General features: G+C 36.6%; 1 protein-coding gene across 2 annotated transcripts in view; it reads left to right on the forward strand.

Annotated features, from left to right (window-relative positions):
* Positions 1-23,962, forward strand: part of dock2-like (dedicator of cytokinesis protein 2) — a 126,097-nt gene that overhangs the window by 45,070 nt on the left and 57,065 nt on the right. For both annotated transcript variants that reach the window (XM_073854439.1, XM_073854440.1), the window contains exons 25-26: positions 10,926-11,065; positions 22,658-22,753. In XM_073854439.1, the coding sequence (XP_073710540.1) occupies positions 10,926-11,065; positions 22,658-22,753 (236 nt within the window). The remainder of the gene's footprint in view (positions 1-10,925; positions 11,066-22,657; positions 22,754-23,962) is intronic.

The following is a 23,962-nucleotide window of genomic DNA, read 5'->3' on the forward strand; positions in this document are numbered from 1 at the left end:
TCAAGGGCTAGGGCCAATGCGTAGGGATACATAGCCCTTGAAACGAAGTGTGATAAGGACCACACTTGAAAGAGAGGGGTAAACTTTAACATAGGAATTTCTCAGGAGAGCCGGCATAAAGATGTTTTATGGCTGAACTCGAACTGTCAAGGAGTCGCACAAATGAAAGTAACGTTATTTTCTGCAGTTTAATTAAGATATTATGACACTCATGTTTTATGATACTTTTAATAAAATGTTCAAGCGGTTTTAATTGTAATGTTGAAGAGTTTCGTTGCAGAAACGAGATAAATCCATTTTTTAACATTTTTGTCAAAACATGTTTAATATTATGCTATCATGTTATTATTTTGTTTTATGATGCTACTTAGCTGTATTTTTTAAGTTATGAAGGTTTTAAATCAAAACAAACCAACTGCAGTTGCATTGAAATTAATTGGAATGCACAACCAAAAATTTCTGAACAATTAAAAAAACGGTGTTTGTCTCGTTTTGCAACGAAACTCTTCTGTTTTTGTTTTGAATCGCTAGTTAAGGTGCTAGCTATAGCAGCTAAGTTATGCGCTATTTGTTGAGCTCAGTTCACAACCGGAGATGATGGCATCTTCTTCGTTTATGTCAACGCTTGTCTGTTTACGTAGCAGCCAGTTAGCGGCAAGGGAAGGTGACAGAGGGGAAGGGGTAAGACAGAGAAATGAGATTGGCCCTTAGTACTTGGATTAGTATGATCCACTAACCATCTGAAGACCCTCCAACTTTGTTTCAACAGCAGAAATGAAGTGCTCTCTATAGCAAATTCAGTCTGTTTTTAACATTTTGATGTCAGACTGTGAATTATATGTATTGTTATCAAGTTTAAGACTTCATCTGGATTCATCCCCATCACACCAGACACAGTAAATCCCAAGTTCAGTGTTTATCGCCAGCGGCAGGCTCATCTCTTTTCAAAAGCTTTACTGTGGTCGCTTTACTGCGGTATATCTGTTAACATGACCAGCTGTCATTGTTATTGCTCTGACAGTTCAAGGCATTAAAATACATCAAAGTTTTCTTTGCCGAAAGATTCGTGGTTAATGTCACCCACTGCCGCAGCTGTCATCAGAATGTGAACAGCGTTTTAGAAAACCCAAAATCCAATTTACAGCTGCACTTCTCTTCCGCGCTCTAATAGAGAATTAGAGGTGAATTTTTTCAGCATTTCAAAGGAGGAGAAACGTAAACAAAATCTCTCGAATCTCAGTAATAGACATCAGATTGAATTAGACTTTCAAGTGCTGCATGAAGAGAGCAGGTTAAGCCCAACTCTGCTTTCAATTTGAAGTATCTAAGAACGGGACTTTTCTCCTTTCATACTCTCTTTCTGGCACGGTGTGTTGGGTGAATCTGATTTAAGCCAGCTGGGTGATTGAAATTGCATCTGATTATCATGTGAAATAGTTTATTGTGAACTCTCGGGATAGAGGCACAGATGAAAAATGAATAGGGAATTTCTTGGTGAGTAGGAGGGGCCAAGTTATGATTCTTATGGGAACAGATGTCAAGGTCCTTTTCTGTCTTGAGGAGGCCTGCCACAACATTGAGATTAGATTACATTTAATACTGTCTGGGCCAGACACACAAACACACAAACAAACAAACACACACTTATAAAGGTAGTGTAGGTCCTATTTTATTTATGCCCTCATAAATCTATTTTAAATAGTAGGTGTGTGATTCTTCACAGACAGAATATGGTGTGATTTAGATTGGTGTGAACCTTCTAGACTCCCTCAGTCTTTCACAGAAACAGATTTCATATGGTGTGAAGTTTTTAAGAATGAAAAGGGAGAGCTCCAAGATATGTGCCTGACAGAAGTACAATATTTCCCATCAGTCTTCTCTATGTTCCTCAAATTTCAAAAGACCTTATTTTGGAAAGTCATCTAAGTGATGCATGAAGCACTTTGTCTGTCCAGCAGCGAGGCTCCTGGATAGATTTCGCTCGGCAGTAATGTAAAATCTGATGAGTAAGTGTTTTTATGCGTTAGGTAAAAGCATTTCAAGCAGCCTCAGGGAGGGGCACAAACTTTTGATATGTATAGGACCGTTACGGTTGTCATAACCACTATTGTATGCACGTCACAAACTAAGAAAAATCTAAAGTAAAATCTCAACCTGAAAGATGTCTTCAAGTTTGTGTGAACACAAAAGTCTAGCAGACTCCGAGTAAGTGCGCTATTTGCATGATGAGGCAACTAGGGGTGTGACGAGATCTCGCGAGATTAAATATGTATCGCAAAATTAATTATGTCTCGTGGAGGTGAAATGCTAGCCGTTTCTCAAACCGAAGACTGCATCCTTTGGCGGACGCATTTGTAGACTGCATACATCATAAAGACTGTCTTATTACAGAATATTAACAATTATAAAGTTTACTTACTTATTTAGTTTATCGTAAATTGCTTTAATATGCTTATGACTTGCAAATGTAATGCTCAGTTAATGGAAATAAACCAGGCTAGATGACGAATGCAGCTTGTACATGCGACCTCCGGAGGATGCAGCTTTCTGTTTGAGAAACGACCATTGTCCTAATATCAGCATAAAGTTACGTTTCTGGCTAAACCTTTTCCAGTCCAATGTGCATGCATTATATACTGTCTTTTGCTGCGTGTGTTTTTGTGTTTGGGTTTCCAATAATGTCCGTCTGAACCCTCACCTGGAGTTTAAATGATTTTATCTCTGCTCTTGCTCTAAAATAACAGTGGCTGTATCATTTCTATTGTAAAGAAGTGGACAAATATTAAAGATTTATGTATTCAAACGTTTGTTTGGCTAAAAAGAAGCATCTAAAGTGAAAGTAACAGAAGCGGGTCCGTTAGCGCCCCCTGTAGGCACTTGTTATAACACATAATGCTGTTTTTATTTCAAAAGCTAACTTATTAGCGTATTTTCCGGACTATAACTCCGGAGTATAAGTCGCATCATTCAAAAATAGTTCATTAAGACGAAATAACATATATAAGTCACAGTGGAAGAAATGCAGAAGAACAGACATTTAATCTGGAAAGGCAAGTTATTCAACTAAACAATAGCAGACAGAACAGCAGGCTGAATAGATGTCTGTACATTAAAGTAATATTGTCAGTTATTTAAACAATAAACCATAGCATACAGAACTTACCTGAAAGGTTGAATAGGCTAAATTAACCGAACAAGCCAACTAGCGTGAAGTTCGCAGACTCCTCATTTCACATCACTGAATCCATTGAATTACATAAATACAGGAGCAGCATATAGCGAACTCTCGCGGCTGTAGACGGTAATGTTGTCTCTTGCCTCATAGATGTCAAAATTAATTCATACTGACTTACAAGGCGCACCTGACTATAAGACGAAGCACCAGCCAAGTTATTAAAAAAATGTGGCTTATAGTCCGAAAAATACGGTACTATAATGTGTTTACTTGTTTTGATTCTTTATTTCAACCAATTATTATTGCCTCATCATCATTATGTCATTTTAAAGGTAATTCAATTTAAAGACTCACTTGGGTGTATTTTTATTACCAAAATATATCAAATTACTTCATTATCAATTAGCAAAATAATTGTTAGGGACAGTCCTAGATTAGTAAAAACATTTCAAAATAATGTGAATTCAGTTTCCCATTCATTTATTTTATCATTGAGGATTTCTTAAAAAATGTAAAAAATTATAAAAATCTCGTCTCGTTCTCATGAACCCAATATCGTGTCTCGTCTCGTGGATTAAGTGTCCCATCACACCAGTAGAGGCAACTTATATCAGTGATGACGTGGTGACTTAAGGGCGGAACAATGAGGCAAGATATTCTCTCTTGGTCAAGGTTGCGAAAAGTATCAATCTGCGTTACCAGTAAACCATCGAAACGTGTTTTTTGGCAACATTATAACCCATATAAGGTTCTTCACTTGATCCGTGTGTTGATTCATGGATGGAAGTGCTACAATAAACACGCTGATAAGTGCCAATCTCGTGGGTGCTCCAGGGCTCGAGCATTTGCCGAAATGCCCAAGCACATATGCTGAAGTGCTTTACATTTGCTTAACATTTCGCATCTAAAACCACATGTAACCGTGGCTGCACAGCTTTTATCCTTCTTTGAAAGCACTTGGGTGCTTCAGAGCATCTGCCGTTACTAAGTAACCTAAGCATTGTTTGACGTAGTGACGATGACCCTCCGGTGGAAAAAGAAATCGGCGCCTATGAACACGGACGTTTGTTAAGAAACTAATATGTGGGCGTCGCTTACATTTGTATATTTTAAAATATATGTATGCATTATATATAAGCCTATATGCATGAATGCATATGTGCACACACACACACATTATATAACCACCAAATTAATTGGTGCATTACCTTCGCGATGGTAAAATTCTGCCACGATCACAGCCCTACAGTAAGTATGTAACATGCATTCAGCTTATTCTGAGGATGTTGTGTGCACTTTTAAATGCTAAAATTGTGTTTTGGAGGTATTCATGGTTGAAGAAGATGTAATGTGTGGTGTGCACATTCACACTGGCAGGGTCTAGAAGGTGAATGGGTCAGTTTGGCCTTGAGAAATGCTTGACAGCACATTTTCCCCATGGCACTGATGATGAAACAGGACAGACTATAAACAGAGACACCAGTGAACCTTTATATGAGATCAGATCACTCAATATTCTTTCTCTTTCCCTAAGGGACCAAAGCAACACAGCATTTATCTTCCTCTGAACGTATATGCTTTCAACGGCGCTTTATCTCAGGGGAACATTAAGTGTGACGAATCCAATTACCATTTGCCTCACTAATTAGCATCAATGCCAATCTTTACGATTGTCATTTATTTACGAGACTGAAGGTTGCGGCAATGATGTCAGCTCACACTAAACCGTCTGTTTACCGTTAAATCGCTCGGCACCGTTGAGTAGCTCTAAACATTTCTAGTGAAATGAAAGAGAAGCAGGGTCGTTCACACTGTTATGATCTGTAATGCTAGTGGGACTGCGGAAAACTCATCATTTTTATTATATCTCTATTTTCCTGATGTGTTTTACTGCCTGGAATGAGAGTCAGAAATGCTCGCCCTGTAAGATTGAGATGTTTTTATCTTTAACCTCTGGCTAAAGCAGGATGCGTTGTGTTGGATGTTAGGGTGAAAACCGCTGATTCATGTGTTGTGCTATGTTCTGGTTGCAGACCTTGACACTCATTGTGCGTTTAAAACCTGTGCATATTGCACCTGAATCTGTCACACAAATGCATTTTATAGGCTGTGACATTTAGTGTTTTCTGTGTGTGGAAGCTCATACAGGCTTTTCTAAACTGTATTACGGTGTTTGTGTAATAGGCATGAATAATATCTCAAATCATAATGTTTGTTGAGGAGAAGTGGGCTATTACTTTTTGAGCCTTACGATCAAACACACATACATACATACAAAGAACAAACAAACACACATACACAATTATCTCTCAGATTAAAGCTCACATTACTCACGCTGTTTTTGCTCATCTCATGTTAATCTTGAGTACCTATAGAGTAGTATTACATCCTTTATATCTCTGAAGACTCTTTAGTTTTATCAGATTTATAAAACGAGTCACGAGCATGCAATACACACAAAACATTATCCCACTTTCTAATATGGATAAATTATGATTCAATACATGTTAGTGTCATTTACATTATATACAATTATGCGCTGAATGCCAACATGACATTTGATGCAGTTTTACTTACCGCCTGTGACTCATGACCCGGTCGGGCAACTCCGCTACTACCCCGGATAAACAAACTATATCTATTTTTTTTCCATTATACTTAATGGGTACCCATGTTCAAAAGAAAACTTTCTGCAACTTGTAGGAAAGAGGAGGCGTGAGTTTGGCCCAGATATACTCCGTCACACACTTAAAGGTGCAGTGTATAAATTTTAGTGTCACCTAGTGGTGAGGTTGCCAATTCCAACCAACAACTCACCCCTCGCTTTTGAAATGCATAGAGAAGCTACGGTAGCCGCCACCGGAGAAAATGTCATTGTCAGAGACAACTTAGTAAAAAAAGTTTGTCCGTTAAGGGCTTCTGTAGAAACATGGCGGCACAAAATGGTGACTTCCACGTAAGGGGACCCTCGGTGTATGTAGATAAAAATGTTTCATTCTAAGGTAATAAAAACATAACGGGTCATTATAAAAAGGTCTTTATACACCCCTGATAGTATAATTTTGTATATTTTTTTGCATTTCTGTCAAGAGATCCTTTTAAAAATTACACACTGCACCTTTAACTGGTTTTTTTGACACTTTGTGATCGTTTAGCATATGGTTTTTAACTCTTTAACTGTGTTAATTAGTCAGAATGCATTAACCCTTGTTTAAATTCACTACCCTTTCGTGTTGTTAGTGGAAAAAAAGGCCACTAATTTAAACGGCTGAAAAATGTATCAGATAAATTTTTTTTCAAATTGTTTTTGCATAAATCTGTTAATAAACCTCAGTACTGATCAAAACTACCAAATGTTTACAAAAATTCATGATTTTAAATCTTGAATTGTCAAGTTCATAAGTGATGTCACTGATTGGGGAAAGAAAAACACAAAATGTCTGATTTTCAATATAAAAAGTGATTGTGGACTGGATTTTTCCCACTTTTTTCACAGTCTTGGGCATGTCAAAGATTAGTAAAAACATTAGCTTTGATGCATTTTTAGTTTTTGTGCAGCATCAGATTCCCCCCCCCCAATTTATGCTTCGTGGCCATTTTTGCCCCATTGACTTTCATTATGGCAACATTTTTTGATTGCAGAGCCGTGACACCTTATTATCATGCATGGTTTATCCTTTTGCAAAGAAGCAAAATGTGCCATTTTTACTGTTGATCACCATGTGGCCCCATTAACCCTTTAGTAGGCCCCTACAAAAATTTTCTGGTTTGTACCATAGACTGTAAAAGAAGATGGACGACGCCCGCTCGCTCTCTCTCATTGGTGAAAAGTGAATCCGTCAGTGTCCCGATACGGTGCTGACATCTTGGGTTTTGAGTCTGCGCAGTAGCGATTTTGGGACCTGTCCTGCGCAGAATGCGCATATCACAGCTGTCAATCATGACATTATTTATCGCATTAAAGGAGACATATCATGAAAATCTGACTTTTTCCATGTTTAAGTGCTATAATTGGGTCCTCAGTGCTTCTATCAACATAGAAAATGTGGAAAAGATCAACCCAGTAACTTAGTTTTGGTAAACCATTCTCTGCAAGACTGTGAAAAAATAGCTCATTGAAATTTGGCTCCCCTTGTCTGCACTATCTGCACTATCCAACCACAGCACTGCCATTTAGTGCAGAGATCAGCTCATTTGCATTTTAAAAGGACACACAAACATTTTGCTCACACCTACAAAGTGGCAATTTTAATATGTTATAATATATTATTATGTTATTTTGAGCTAAAACTTCACATACGTACTCAGGGGACACCAAAGATTTATTTGACATCTTAAAAAAGACTTGTGAAATGTCCCCTTTAAATAACTAACTAAACAAACTTATTTTAAAAATAAACACTTGAATTTACATCAGCGTGATAAAAACTACAGCAAATGACAGAAACCAGCTTCGGAAAAAGATAATTGAAGTGTAATTAAATAATTGAAGTGTAATTAAATTGTTTAGTTGGTCTCAAGTCCCATTGAATAACATGGGGAGGCGGGGTTTATGACCTATACTGAAACTAGTCACTGGGGGGCGATCGAGACATTTTGGCTTCACTTTTTTCGGGGCTTGTGCGGCACGTTTGGTTTGTACATTGAGTTATATGAAATATGAATATATAAAAAATATTATGTGATACATTAAAAAAATAGTCATCTGATACATTTTTATAGCAGTTTAATTAATAACAACATGAAATGGTAGTAAATTTGCCCAAACTTGTACATTTGGTAGATTGTTGAGTTTTTGAAAAATGGTAAACTATTTTCTTAAAATATGTGTAAATATTACATTTGTCACCAAAAATCATTCCACAGAAAAAATTGTGGCCAAATTAAGACAAAAATGGCCCCAACAACACATAAGGGTTAAATAGGATTAGCCCCCCCTCTCTTAATCATCATTTATTATCATACTTTCCAAACTAAGTAGTATGGCTGTAAATCCATATAGTATTAAATGGTTTCATGCATTTCTTACTGGTAGGACTCAGCAAGTTAAAATCAAGCAGACTCTTTCTGAGTGTAGGTCCATCAGTATTGGTGTACCCCAGGGATGTGTATGCTCACCACTCTTATTTACACTGTATACCAATGATTACACGAGTCACCATCCTGGAAATATTGTTGTAAAAGTTTCGGATGATACTGCCATTCTTGGTCTTCTGTATGACGATGAGGCCATTCAGCATTATACTACTGAGATAACCAAGTTTGTTACATGGAGTAAAGAACACAGTCTTGTAATTAATGTTGGAAAAACAGAGGAAATAATTTTAGATTTCAGATCACTAGGCAACCACTCACCTATTATGATTAACAATGAGCCCATTAGACATGTTGCTTCATACAAATACTTAGGTCTGTTTATTAATGATAAACTTTTATGGGAAGTGCATGTGGATAATCTGTGTCGAAGGGTGCAACAAAAAATGTACTTTTTACAGAGACTCAGACTTTTTGGTCTCGGAGTGTTATGTTGTTGTTTTTTCATGCCTGCATTGAATCCATCTTATTGTTTGGTACAGGGTATAGCCGCCTGGTTTGGTAATCTGACAGTGACCTTGAGAGCACAGTTGACTCGGCTGGTGCATGGCGGCAATGAAAGTGGTTGGTTTGGGGTTTACCCCAATCTTCAATTCATATTTGACAAAATTGCTTTTAAACAGCCAAGGAAAATGACTCTGGACCCATCTCATGTACTTTATCCTAAATTTGAATTACTTCCGGTCGACGGTTCCGCACTGCAAGGTTTAGGTACAACCGCTAAAGGAATTCTTTTGTTCCTCTGGCTACAAGGCTGTTAAATTCAAATGCAAAGGACATGATTGTATGATTGTGAATTGTTACTGATTGAGGTGTTCTGTTGTGCAGCTTTACTTTACTTTTACCTGTATTGCCAAAGACAATTTTACCTTAACAGGGACGAATAAAGTAATAAGTATCAGTTTGTAAAGAATAGAGGCCTAAAACATGAAGAAATTTGAATGAGACTTAGTAGTTATATGAGATTTTACTGTACTGTATAACCTCTTATTTGACTGCAGCCAGAAGCTCATGAACAGAGCCGTCAAACAGTTATCATTGACAATGGTGTGTTAAAACCAACAGCTGGGTCATTTACCTGCTCTCAGTTCGCTTTAAATGCCACCTTAAGTAGTGCAGCCCAGCATCTGCCTCATTCGACCCTGTGGGGACTTTATTAGGGATTACACTCAGGAATCCAACATTAACACTTGTCAAGCACCAAATGTGATGTGAAATTGGCTTTAGTGAGTAAAACGGGCACAAATTGGCAGTAAGTCTGTAATATACTGTATTAAAGAAGGGTAGTAATGTGTATGCTTTACAATGTAGTTTAAAGAAAGAGAGGCTGATCTTTGTTGTGTCATTTCACACAGAATTCAGATTGAATTACACGTGCTGACAGATTTCTCCTGTTTAACCAAAGAAAAATATGAACAATCGAAATGTGCATGTTTTTTTTTAAAGATGTTTAAATAAGACCATATATGATGATCCTGCAAGGAACACAAAGATCTGCAGGGTTTGCTGTGATTATTAATTTTGAGACAAAACAATGGCACTGATATATGTTGTGATACATCAGTGCAAGATCTTTTTAAATTAAGCCAGCTCAAACATGAATTTTAGTCTCAGACTAAGATAAGTCCTGTCCGGGAAACCGTCCTTAAAGGAATATTCCATTTTCTTAAAAGAAAAATCCAGATAATTTACTCACCACCATGTCATCCAAAATGTTGATGTCTTTCTTTGTTCAGTACAGAAGAAATTATGTTTTTTGAGGAAAACATTGCAGGATTTTTCTCATTTTAATGGACTTTAATAGACACCAACAATTAATACTTAACTCAACATTTAACAGTTTTTTTCAACGGAGTTTCAAAGGACTATAAACAATCCCAAACGAGGCATAAGGGTCTTATCTAGCGAAACGATTGTCATTTTTGACAAGAAAAATAAAAAAGATGTACTTTTAAACCACAACATTTCGTATAGGTCCGGTCCAGCACGACCTAACGTAAATGCGTAGTGACGTAGGGAGGTCACATGTTACATATATAAAACGCACATTTGCGGACCATTGTAAACAATAAACTGACACAAAGACATTAATTAGTATCAGTTGATATACAACAACGTAGGAACGGACCTCTTTCAACACACTTGTAAACACTGGGGCGGAGTTTTGCGTTCGTCCTCTGTGACCTCTTGACGTCATGACGTATTGCATGGGGTCAGCTGGCGCATCACGACCGGATCTACATGACGAGAAGTTGTTCTTTAAAAGTGTATATTTGTTATTTTTATTGTCAAAAATGACAATTGTTTTGCTAGATAAGACCCTTATGCCTCGTTTGGGATTGTTTATAGTCCTTTGAAACTCCATTAAAAAACACTGTTAAGTGTTGAGTTAAGTATTAAATGTTGGGCTCTATTAAAGTCCAATAAAATTAGAAAAATCCTGCAATGTTTTCCTTAAAAAACATAATTTCTTCTCGACTGAACAAAGAAAGACATCAACATTTTGGATGACATGGTGGTGAGTAAATTATCTGGATTTTTCTTTTAAGAAAATGGACTAATCCTTTAAGTCACTATATACTTACCCTATAACCCTAATATTTCAAGTATACCATATTTCAAGAGCGATTTTAACATTGTGTGATGTCACTTTCAGATTGCCGGGACATCTTGTTACCCATGATGCTACGGGAGCTGAGCGGGGCATTGGCTGGTGTGAGCGAGGGTCAAGATGAGAAGCGAAACAGCGTGGAACTCCTGAACAAAATCCTGGAGGTGCTGAGCCGTAGTGACGTGGTAAGAGCCTCTCCAAAATTCACTTAATATAACCCTAAAGCTGTCATGACCAAATATGTGTTGTCCAATCAGGCATCACCTTAATGGGACACAAAAGTGTCTGTAAAGTGTCTGCCCTTTTAAAGTTTCTAAAAAGGTTTTTGCAGTCGTGCCATAGAAGAACCCCATTTGTCAACATTTCTTAAAACTTTTTCTTTCTTATCTTTCTATAGGAAATAAGTAAATAATTGTGTGTTTTGTTCAAAAACAATGCATTCCCAGAATGCATTGCAGCAAGTTTGCTGGAAGAAACAATCTAAGATATTGGATAAGAGAAATCTTGATTACAAATCCATTTTCATTTAACTAAGGAGTATTGTGTTGTATTGTGAAGTGTTTAAAGTCAGTCATTTGTGGGGTTAAATTGCAGTTAACATTCTGCTTATGTAGACAGGAGAGCACAAAGTCGCTCACTAATGCTGCCATTCAAAGTCAGACGTGGAAAATTGCCTGCAGTTTAGTAAATGACACAAAGAAAAGCAACATTGCAGCACCATCATTAACTTTGTAGCTGTTTGGTTGCCAAAACAGACATCACCTGACAGATTTCAGATTGGTTTCACAGCTAGATGTTTATTGATTATTTAATCTGTTTTGCACAGCTGATCTATCATATAACTTATTTATATAACATAATTAAAACTACAAATAACAAGTCAGAAAACAGATAAAGGTGGGTATATTGCGTGAATGAGTTACTGCTGATTGGATGACACCTCTGTCAATCAAAATGCTCAAAGCTCATGCTACTCAAACACTATTTGCTTCACAAACGTTTTATACTATATAATAATACTGTATCTGCAACCAGAGGTTGGGTTAGACTATCATTGTCCATCATCTTGACTGACATGGTCATAAAAGTTCCTTCATAATCAATAATTATCTATTATTTCATATTTTAAAGAAAAACAGACTGTATGGGCCAGATTTACTAACAGCTTCTGCCAGCGCAAACCATCATTTCGGTTTTAAATACCGGCTGTCAGGATTTACTAAAGACGCGCAGTTGATAATTAGAGCTGGAAAGGTCTGGTCTAGTTATTTTTGCGACTGACCTTATTGCATATGCATTTCCTTTCAGACGCAAAATGTATGGGAGGAGAGTATTTAAATGATTCACGCAACCTCATTTACTAATGTTTGCAATTTAACTAGATATAAGATCAATAAGCAATTCTCTCCACTATTATCTTGTAAGCCTTGTTTTATAGCGAGCCCATAGACAACAAATGTTGTAGCAATATAATGTTACTCTTCCATCGTCCACTGGTTATAAGTAGAGGTGTAACGATAAATCGTGCGATTTGTTTGCTATGCTTCTCAATGAATTATGGTGAAATGCCGCTACATCGGCGCTCTCGTGCAGAAACTCAATATGCACCGCTGAAAAAGTACCATTTACACATGCAGCTACACGAATCGGCTGTGAGCATATTTATATCTCGAACATACTATTTTTCAGAAAAACGCCATTTTAAAAGATAATATTTTAGACAGAGATATACTTTAACTGTGATCAGTAACTCACAAGTGTGGTCTATCAATACCAGGTGCAATTTTGAACAAATGTAAAATGACTTCAGTAGTGAATTGTTACTTTTGACCCTGTCAGCTTGGTCAAAAGTAACACAACAGAACAGAACAAGATAAATTTTTGTATTACACTTGTTTTAAATAAATATGCATGACTATGACCTTGTTAATATGTAACTTCAAACGTATTTTGTCATTTATCTTTGCAAAAAAAATTATTTAATTAAATTACATTTCATTTTAAAATTCAGTTTTATCAAATGTTTCAAAAGCAACCGACAGTACAAACTTGAATTGTTTAAACAGTATGAACAATATGAAAATTCAATTAAATCAAATTAAAATAAAATAAAATTTTCAACATAATGCAACAGTATTAGCAGTGGGAAAAAAGTAAGAAGTGTTACTTTCGTCCCGACAGTAACTCCTGGGCCCAGTTGCATAAAGCACCTTAAGTGTAATTTTCCCTTAAGTTGTTTCCTTTAAACTTAAGGGTGTTGCAGAAAAACCCTTAAGTTTTTCTGTTGCGTCTCCATGGCAACAATAGTATTTTATAACAACAAACCGGGGTTGCTGTCATGAAACACTTAACGATTACCCTTACTTAAGAGAACTGTTTAAGGGATTATATGCAAAACTCTTTAATTATTATCTTACAGTAGTTAAGGGGAATTTACCCCTTAAGTGTCATAGTTAAGGGACAAACTTAAGGTGCTTTATGCAACCGGGCCCTGACATTTATACCCGATTAACTTTTATTTTTAAACTCTGAGAAGTCAAACTTCAGGATGTCGTCGCTGCCCGATGAAACGTATGTCCAAAACGGTTACTTTTCAGGAAGTGAAAAAAAACACCGTATTTCAAAAGCAGTTAAATGTACCGTTGTCATACTTGGTACGGCATCTTTACATGTAACCATATTCTTGCCAGTGTAATGATATAATCCACATTTGACCAAAATTGAGTTTAAATGGACATACGTGCATATTTTACAGTAACTGTGGTCGATACGCGTTATTCCGATCATTAATTAGAATGGCCAAGTCGCGTTTTATATTGACAGATGAATACGCTTAGTTTATTAAATAGCCTACTTCTTAGTTTATTAAATACGCTTAGTATATTTAATATTAATTATACATTTATTAAATGTCTCTTGCAAACTATGAAGGGACAATGAATCAATACACTGACATGGTAATGCTAGACAGATACTTTGTTTGCACAGTCCTACCGTAATTTTGTCACTCCTAGATGTACGTCTGGCGTCAGGGGGGAAACGTTTTCCTCGATGAAGGAAAGTCATTGTCTTACCAGGCTCTACATGTTTATTCGGCTATCCAGTGCTGAGCTTCGGTGAAACTTCACGAGACCGGCGAGATGCTTCCACAGGGCGGGAGATACGCAGCGTGATTGACAGCTTTGACACCAAACGGATATACGTGAAAATCAGATGACACGATTTCACAACTTTTCATTGGCCATTTAGATATGTGAAGCATACTGTATACAGAAATGAACCTGGACATTCAATCCGTCGAAAAATCTCAAAATCGGCAAAATGGACATACGTGGTTTTCATCGGACAGCGACGATATGTTAGAGCACTAAATAACCTGTAGATTGATCAGTACTGTAACACATAAAGTGAGAAACACAACGCGTTATAAGAAAAAATTACAGCTTTAGGAATTTACAGGTATCATGGGCAAAAACATCTTTCTGGACCTAGACACGCAAAACGGTGACGAAGTAACACAATATTTTTTCACCTCTGTCAAGGGTTGCGTGCTAAAGATGCTGTCATAGTTTGGAATGCAAATGCAGTCAGGGCTTGGAGAAAAACGCTTTGGTACTTTCGTCCCACGTTACTTTCACACCCCGGCATTTTTAGCTGTGATGTCCATGGTGCTGAATTCATGTGCATCAGGCGTTAGTAGATCACCCGCACCTCATTAGCTCTGCTTATTTGTGACTCTGAACTAAATTTCCTCTTAGTAGATTGCGTTGGTCATTATGGAAATCAGCTGTTGCACCTGTGTTATCTAATTTGCGTCTTCTTAGCAAATAACCCGCAGATATTATACAATATAAATTGCGTTCTAATGCTAATTTGCCCCGTTTAGTAAATCTGGCCCTAAAGCTTTTGTTTTCGTTCAGATATCATGAACTTACAAGACGAGGATATGAGATGAACAGAGACCCTGCCTCACTTTACATGTTCAACACCACGTGAAGCAGATAAATGAATGATGCACATTTGCCAACAAGTGGACAGAGCTGGGCATTACATTTACAAGTTATAATAAATCACCCTCAGTGTAATCTGTCAAAATGACGGATGGCTTTCAGATTTTTTGGTCAAAGACGGAAATTTTTCGGTTAACGCAATCTCTGCCTGAAACGTCCATTGACACGAGGAAAATTGTTTTCTGTCGCACCCCTTTTAAAACTTGGGAATTTTTTACACATGAACAGCAGATGATGGCAAAACCAAGTGAACAATACTTCTACAGCATTTACAGTGTTAATCTTGGTTCATACAAATTTTTGCATTTACTAATACATTTTAAAATCAAAAGTTGTTAACATTAGTTATTGCACAATGAACTAACATAAAATATTGTATTGGCATTAACTTATTTTAACAAAGATTAATAAATAAAATAAAAAACTGTTTTGCTCATTATTAGTTCTGTTAGCTAATGCATTTACTAATGTTTGCTAATACAACCTTATTGTAAAATGTTGCCCATTTAATTGGATTGTGTGTTATCTGCAATGCTTAAATGCTGCTATTAACTTGTCAATGCTAAACTGGAGTTGGATTTCAAACATCAAGTTGCATCTATTGGACTTTTCAAAGCTAACTAGCTGGTTTGATGAGTTAGTATTAGATAGGTTTGTGTTATGAAACAGCATAAAGCTACAGCGTTTAATTGCAGAATTGCATTCTGTGAAGTCTAATGCACTCATCTCAAATGTGATGCATTTCGAATATAAACCTCCACTTTCATAGTAACAGATGAGGTACTGTAATAGAAACAGTTTACTGTATCAGCACTTAGTTTTTAAGTGAAACACATCAGATTTACCAGCTTTACATGGTCAGGACATAAGTTAAGATACGTTTGATATAACTGGATATAAGATCAATAAGCAATTCTCTCCACTATTATCTTGTAAGCCTTGTTTCACGATGAGTCCATGGACAACAAATGTTGTAGCAACATAATGTTACTCTTCCATCCTCCATTGGTTAAAAGTAGAGATGTAACGATAAATCGTGCGATTTGCTTGCTATACTTCTTAATGAATAATGTGCAATGCCGCTACATCGAAAATCCAGAGGGCGCTCTCGTGCAGAAACTCAATATGCGTCGCTGAAAAAGTACCATTTACACATGCAGCTACACGAAATGGCTATAAGCATATTTATATCTCTGTTCTTCAAACCTTTTCAGATATTTTCATGATAATAAAGAATATAATGATTATGTTTGATGAATGTTGCTTTTTCAATTGCATGTTATAAATGACTCAAATTCACAGCGATTTTAGGACAGTGAAAAAATTATTCTTTCAATTTACTAAATTTGTTTTAAGGTAAGTGGTTGCAATCAATTTATTTAAGCTACATTTAAACAAGAGTTTTTTATTTTTTATGTAGCTTAAATAAATTGATTGCAACCACTTACTTTAAAAAATGTAGTAAATTGAATGAATAATTTTTTCAGTGGACTTACTACTGATCAAAGAGTCACTATACGAAATACGAATATGAAAGAGCTGTGCACAATATCACATTTGCAACTCTGAATCGATACCGGACAAGCATTATTAGTGTGTATTGCATTTTGTCGTTACACCCCTAGTTGGTTCTGCCCCAAACTCACACCATTGGTTGCGTGAATGTTGCTTTGGGCTTGACAGACAGAAGAGGTTCGTAAAGTGCCACATTATCACACTTGTTACGGGAAATTATGTTACCAATGGCTTTTAAGTAAATGCTCTGCATATTATCCTGGGATAGTAAAAGAAGTGTCACATTTAAATTATACATTTCCCCCGTTAACATGCACTGTACCCATATAGTAAACTTAAGGTTTACCTCAATAACTGGTTGTGTGTGAAACCAAACAGCAAATGTGATGAGGAGATGAGGAGAGGATGAGAGGAGGTCAGACCCGTGTTATATTCAGACACATCACTCGATATGATGAGAATGAAAGAGTGTTGAAGAGAACGCATAATGGAGATGTGACGGGGTCATGACCTCTCCTCGCCTTTAACAGGATTCTGAGAGCGTTTCACAGTTCAAATAAACAGAGGAGATGGAGTGAGGTGATACGAAGAGGTCTCGTTTTCTCTCTCCCCGTCTCTGTCTGTCTGTCTCTCTTAGGGCATGTTTCATGCTGTGGTTTGAATTAAACTCTCCGAGGAGCTTCATTATATTACTCACCTCAAATGATTGCTACAAAAATACTGATCAGTGGCCAGCTGTGAAATTGAACAGCTCAAAAGCAACACACACACAGTCATGGATGAAAGTGATGCTGTGAAGGTATGACAAGCTGATTATTTAAAGCTTTGGTTAAAATGATCCAATTTTTGAGCAAGTAGATAACCAGCCAGTGTTCAAAACTATCTCTGCCTACTGATTCATAGCACTAAAGCCCGATTTATAGTCGTGCGTAAGTTCTACGTTGTAGCTACGGCGTAGGCTATCCGTAGCCTGTGCATAGCTCTGTGTAGCCTGACATGCACCTCGCAAAAAATTTAACAGCGCGTCAGTTCTACGCTGTGATTGGTCCACCAGAACCCCTCCCGTCAGGTAAAAAAACTGCATCATGGGTATTTCCGTTTGCGACGGTGAAAACAAAGAATGGCCAAGTTGAGGAGTGATTTAACTCAAACTGCAACAAAAGTCGCTGTTTATTTACTTCCATCATTGCTGGTCTTCTCAAATCATACACAAGAAGTTGCTGTTTCTTCTACACTTGCCAAGCTTTTTCTTTGACGTCGTGCTGCTACTGTGGTTACACACGTGGATACTGCCTACCAGCGGTCTGCGCGCGTTTGCACGTCGACGCGGAAGACGACGCAAAAGTATAAATGAAAACCAACGCGGAACCTACACCATCGCAGCTACGCCGTAGGACCTACGCACAACTATAACGAGCCCTTAAGATGTTTTTTTTTCTCTGAACAGTTAAGACATCTATGTTGAAACATTTTTATTTAGTCAGAACAAGGGTGGCAGATATTGTTTTCGGATATATATGAGTTTTAGTATCAAGTTTTAGGAAAGTCTCCATCAATAGCTATATTTCTACCCAACTATTTTTATGCGCTCAGACATTAGCCTCTTTCACACAGTAATTCTAGTAAATTACCATGAATTTACCAGAATGAATTTACCAGTAAATACAAAAATGTGCTGTTCACACATGCAGTGACGTTCCGTCTTTTTACCAGTAAGACATCATTCACACATCAGTATCAAAATACCGTTAAACTCGGAGAGGAAGGGGAAGTTACCTGTGGCGCGCGGCCGGCGAGCTCCGTCCGTGTCGTATTTGTAAACGGCGGGTTATGACTTTAATATCCACGGTCCGTATTTTGTTGTTTTCACATCTGTGGCAAACGGTCGCGAAGTTGCTCGTGACCAAACAATATTGCGTTAGGCGGCGTCAAACGGAACCTGCGCGTTTGCACATTAGGCTTCACAGATGGTGTGCTAAGGACGTCGGCAATTTGGCAATTAGATGGTAAGCTGTTTTAAACAACTTTGGTGAAGAAATGTGGATGTTAACTTCAGGTGTGCTCGACTTTTAAGCAACATGTGTGTGGAAACGTCCGTAAACAGTCTGGGGGAAACCGCGTCACCTGTATAAAAAACTTTCTGATTGGCCCGCCCGATCTGTCAGCGCGGTCTGACGTCATCTAAATGCCGGTAATGCTATATTTTTCGTTCACACACAGCGCTTACCGGCAAATTACCGTTAATCTTACAACCTGTCTTACTGGTAAATTGGGAGCACTGATTTACCGGAAAGGTTCTGTTCACACATGACATGTTAACGGCAATTTACCAGTAAATTACCAGTAAAGACTGTATGTGTGAAAGGGACTATTTATGCGCTTGAAAACATTCAAATAAACTATGATGGAGATAATCAAATAAATCCATAGATGCGCATCAAAAAATTCATGTGACTTTGCGCATTGGACGGCATAACTTACATTTTGTTGAAGAAATTCTTTTTCTGTTTTTTATTTAACTGAACTATTTAAGACATTTTAAGTAAATTTAAAAAAAAATTATTATGGCAAACATAATATTTAAAGCTGAGAGAACTAAAAGCTCTAAGTTTGCTATAATTAACGAGCAATGGATCTTGTATTTTGTATGATGCCATTTTTGCCACTTCTTCCACATGTTCCACTCTGGCATGGTTTTGTGTCTGGTTTTTACATGTAAATTTGAAAAAAATGCAAAAGATGAAAGGATTTTTTCATCTGGGTGGAATACAACAGGCTCACATTTCAAAAGTTGTTATTTTTGCACTTTGGACCCATAAATCGAATTCATGTAACTTTCATGTCATAGTTTTCTTTTTGACATACAAAATTCATACACATAATCTTTCAAGTTAACTAAACTTAAAAGTATAAGTACAGAGTGTTTAAAGTGTGAATACCCATAATCCCTTCGTCTCAAAATGAAAATCTTTACATTTGATCAAAGAATAAAAACTGATAGGGCATCTGAATAGTCGTTAATTAAGAAGTCATAGTGATTTAAGCTCTTTACTGATGTTATTTTGTTGTAAATTATAGTTTTCTGTGAAGTTATTTATGTGATCATTGTTTGCTTTGGTGTAGACCCTTTCAAAGAAATTCCATCTCATTCACTAATCATTGCGTACGTTTTTCAGATTTATACGCACACTTGAACTTCTCACTTGAACTTTCAGCCTAATTCACAACACATGCGTAAGCACATGAATTTGTTCTTATAGTTGTTCTTACGTTAGTGAATTTGGAGTGTTCTAAATGAACGTCCGCGTGCACGAGGTTGGTAATTTGCATAACACGCCCAAACCAGCTCCATATAAGGGTTTTCCGCAGCGCTAGTACACAGAAAACTTTAGCGCAATTTGTCATAGAAGCAAAAGAGCTAGAAAAGAAATCAATGATCATGTTTATTATCGGTGAAGTTCCGTTTTGCTTTGCATTTTTTATATGGGAGGTTTTGCTGTCGCTGGAGGAAGCCAGTGCTGTCCACCGACCGTGAAAAGTAACAGTAAAGAAGTATTGGATGCGTTAACAAATATGACAGAGAAGCGCATCTGTATCTAAAATAAAACAGACAGGAGATCATGTGATTGATGTTTGGCTTCTCATTACATGACGTTTACATGTGGCATTAAGCAGACGCTTTCATATAGAGATTTAAAAAGTGAGGAAGGAAAGCTTGAAGATTTGTTACTCGCATCTTCTTTATGTTCAGAAAAAATAAGTAGGATATAATAATATATAATAAATTGCATATAATAATAATAATAATATAAATTATGTTTAATAATATATAATACAAAAAATATTATAATATAAAATATAATCATGTACATTTTATATATCAATGTTATTATAAACATAGCCTAGTATTTGATTATGTACTTGATTATTGCGTACGAGTGGTTTTAGGTTTTCTTGAATTTTTGCGTACATTTAGAAGACATTTTGATATGAAAGTTTTTGTTGAATCACGATTTGTTCGTGAAAACATACGTACGCACATCTCATGCACAAATTTGTGCGTACGCATGCTTAGTGAATGAGACCCGTTGTATTTCTGTCCAGAATTATGAAGATGCATGTCAACAATGCAGTATTTTTTGCGGAGAATCAAGTTTATTTAATATTTGACAGAGTCAGTAAGAAATTCTTTGAATTCTTTAAGTTATAATATTATTTAATACATTATATGAACATCAAAGTAAACTAATTTAACACTTTAAGTTCAGTCCAGATAAGCACTAAGTTTAAGGGATATTTCCTTCATGTTTATAAGAATAAAGAAGCTTATACAGATTTGTAACAACATGAGCGTGAGTTATATATATATATATATATATATATATATATATATATATATATATATATATATATATATATATATATATATATATATATATATGAAGAGTTTGGTTCCAAAACGCAATAAACGCCATTTTTGAAAAAAATGAGTTACTGCCAAAATCAGTATTATATCAGGTCAGTAGTTAAATGTAAATTCTTAATTTTACGCAAAATCCAATATCCGCCGTGTTATTCTGTCATCTTTTCTCCCTTTTTTCCCAAAATGCGACAAACGCCACTCCCACTTTTTTACAGAATGCAATAAATCCATTTCTGATATTACAGCCCACCGTTCACGCAATGTAAACAAACAATGGCGGACGCGCGTAGTACACGGAGTCCTGGTTTTCCTCATCTACTTTGTACTACGTGATCAACAAACAAAACAAAATAATACTATAATTGCAATGATAAACATGTGAGGGTTTTCTGTGATGGGAAAGAAACGTAAGCCATCAGCATCTAACAATTTCCCTGAGAGGCACTCGGGAGACGGGTGCTTGTTCTCCCGACAGCATCAAGCTACTCATGCTAACACATTGACCCCAGAGGATCTTATGAAAAACTTTACATAATTTTACTCAAAGTCAACGAAAATCGAGCAGGACCAAAAACATTTTACAGTCGATCGCTGTGAAAGACGTTAAGCGAAGACGTCAAGTAACCGCAATGACAGGGTTCTTAATATGACAAAGTAAGTGTTTTGATTAATAACATTAATGTTTATATTTTTAATTAGTGTGTACAACTAGTCAACTAAATGAATATAACATGGCAAAGATGAATGCACATTTATATAGTCTATTGATTCAATAGATTTATAGCATTTTGAATAAAAACTTGTCATGGATTTATTGCATTTTGTGGAAGAAATAATCCGTTTTTATAATAAATCTTTGAAAATCAACTTATGGATTTGAATTTTTTATGTTTTTATAACCTAAAGATGCTGTGTGAAAGTTTGTAACAGAAAATAGTTGTTTTCATCTTGTCACTTTCTTGGTATAGAAAACACGTTTTTACCAAAATTTGTCAAAATGGATTTATTGCGTTTTGGAACCAAACTCTTCATATACAGTATATGTGTGTGTGTGTGTGTGTGTGTGTGTGTGTGTGTGTGTTCCTTATGTCCACACACACTTCTTTACCCATTTCATTTTAACCCTGGGTTAATGTAACTGCTTGACCTTGTTCTGTTTCACAATGGTTGTCCTTCCAAAAAGGTTCCAATTCAACAAGATTCCCGGGGTAAAACGTGACTCTAATCTATACTTTAAACCAAATTAACCCATATAATGATAGAGTTTGTGCTCGACAAACTGTTTTCAGCATTATGATTCCTCTCACATCTTGGTGTGTTTTCACAGTAAGGTTTCATCTGACGTTGATTTGTTGTCGAATCGCTGGAGGCTTTATGAGACGCCAGGTCTTCAGCAACATCGGCCCTGTTAGTCTGTTTTCTTGAAAAGCTCCGCGTGTACAGTATACAATAAACAGAGACAGTTTGCAAAGACAGACGAGTTTTAAAACTTTCAAATCAATAAGAAATTGAATAAAATAAGAAATAAAAGGCTGTAGTTGACATCGCACACACAGAGTCTCTGGTTCAGATCTAAAGCTCTTCAGCCTGATCGATACACTTAAGCAATAAATTAATGTGAAGGAGCCGGAGAGACCAGACCTGTGCACACACCAAACATTTCTCATTTGTAGCATACAGTAGTTAAGATCACTGGGGTTTGCTTAGCAAGCAAACATGATAAAAAAACGAGTGAATTTGTTTTTTAAATGTTTGCTTTTGGATGTAGTGTGGTTTATTGCTAATATAAGACATGTCTCTATCTCCATGTCTCTCTATCTCTCTTTCAGGGCGACACATTTAAGCACATTCAGGAGATCGTGTCATCTCTTCTGAGGACAATAAACTGTACGGTCATCACTATGGGTCGAGAACACGCTCTCATCGTGAGTCTAAATCCACTTTATCACCCTCCTCTGACATTCACCTGAAACACCCTAGCAACCGCATAACAAGCAGATAAAAACACCTTAGCAACATCCTGGCAACCAGTCACATCGCTGTATGTTTCATCATAACGGTGTGCAGTCTAGCTGCCTTATGGAGAGGTCACACTACACTTTTTCTTCATTAACTTTCATTCATACGCATGCAAATAGAAAACTGATATGACATGGAAAAGCAAATATAGACCAAGCGCTACCCACCCATATTCGCAGCAATGTCTGAAACATATTCGCATGCTCAAAGTCTAGTGTGATTGCCCCTTCACTGTTATTCGGGATCATGTCTTATATACTTTAGAGTTGTGTGGTCTTGGATTTTTAAGTATATACTTATATCTTTAAACATCAGTGGTTGTTTTTACTATAGCACATTCCTTTTTAGATTATTAACTCTTTCCCGGCCATTGACGAGATATCTTGTCAATTAACTCTTTCCCTGCCATTGACGAGTTAACTCGTCAATCCGCAATACCGTTATTATCCACCAGGTGGATTATCCACCACTTCCACAACTTATAAAACCGGAAGTATCACCTATAGGGCAAACAGCTGTATGTCCGTCTAAGTTTTGAGGATCGGTCTGCATCTGGGGCCGGTTGCACCAGCTGTGCGTAAGTTACAACGTAGCTTAGTTACGACGTAAATGGGCACTAAGTTACAACTTACACATTACTAAATGTTTTTGCGTTGCACCATTAAACTTAGTTTAAACGTAACAATACGTTGTAACTAAATATTTACGGATGCCTCTGTCCATGAATAACGCTTGGAATAAGATGTCAGATTATATTACATCGATGAGCTTGTATAAATTATGAAGAGCCACAAGTTCGTCAACGAGTTTGCTTCAATGCCAATGACGAGTTTTTACGGCAATCCATATTTCCACTATTATCCACTAGGTGGCCCTCTTACCCAACTAATGAATACTGAAGCATCCAAAAACAGTAAAAACTATGTGTATGTTTTAATCGTTGCTCTAAATCTGATATCTAACAAAAGTCCTTTACAAAAATTCAATTATCTCAGCCTTTTGCTCAAAATGTTTTATTTTTGAAGAAACCTACCCATATTTGAGAGGTGATAAAAAGAGAACAAATAAAGATAGGAGGAAATGTTTTTTTTTTTTTTTTTGAAAGCAGAGGGTCT

Source organism: Misgurnus anguillicaudatus, chromosome 16, assembly GCF_027580225.2.
Source record: "Misgurnus anguillicaudatus chromosome 16, ASM2758022v2, whole genome shotgun sequence".
Classification (NCBI taxonomy): Eukaryota; Metazoa; Chordata; class Actinopteri; order Cypriniformes; family Cobitidae; genus Misgurnus; species Misgurnus anguillicaudatus.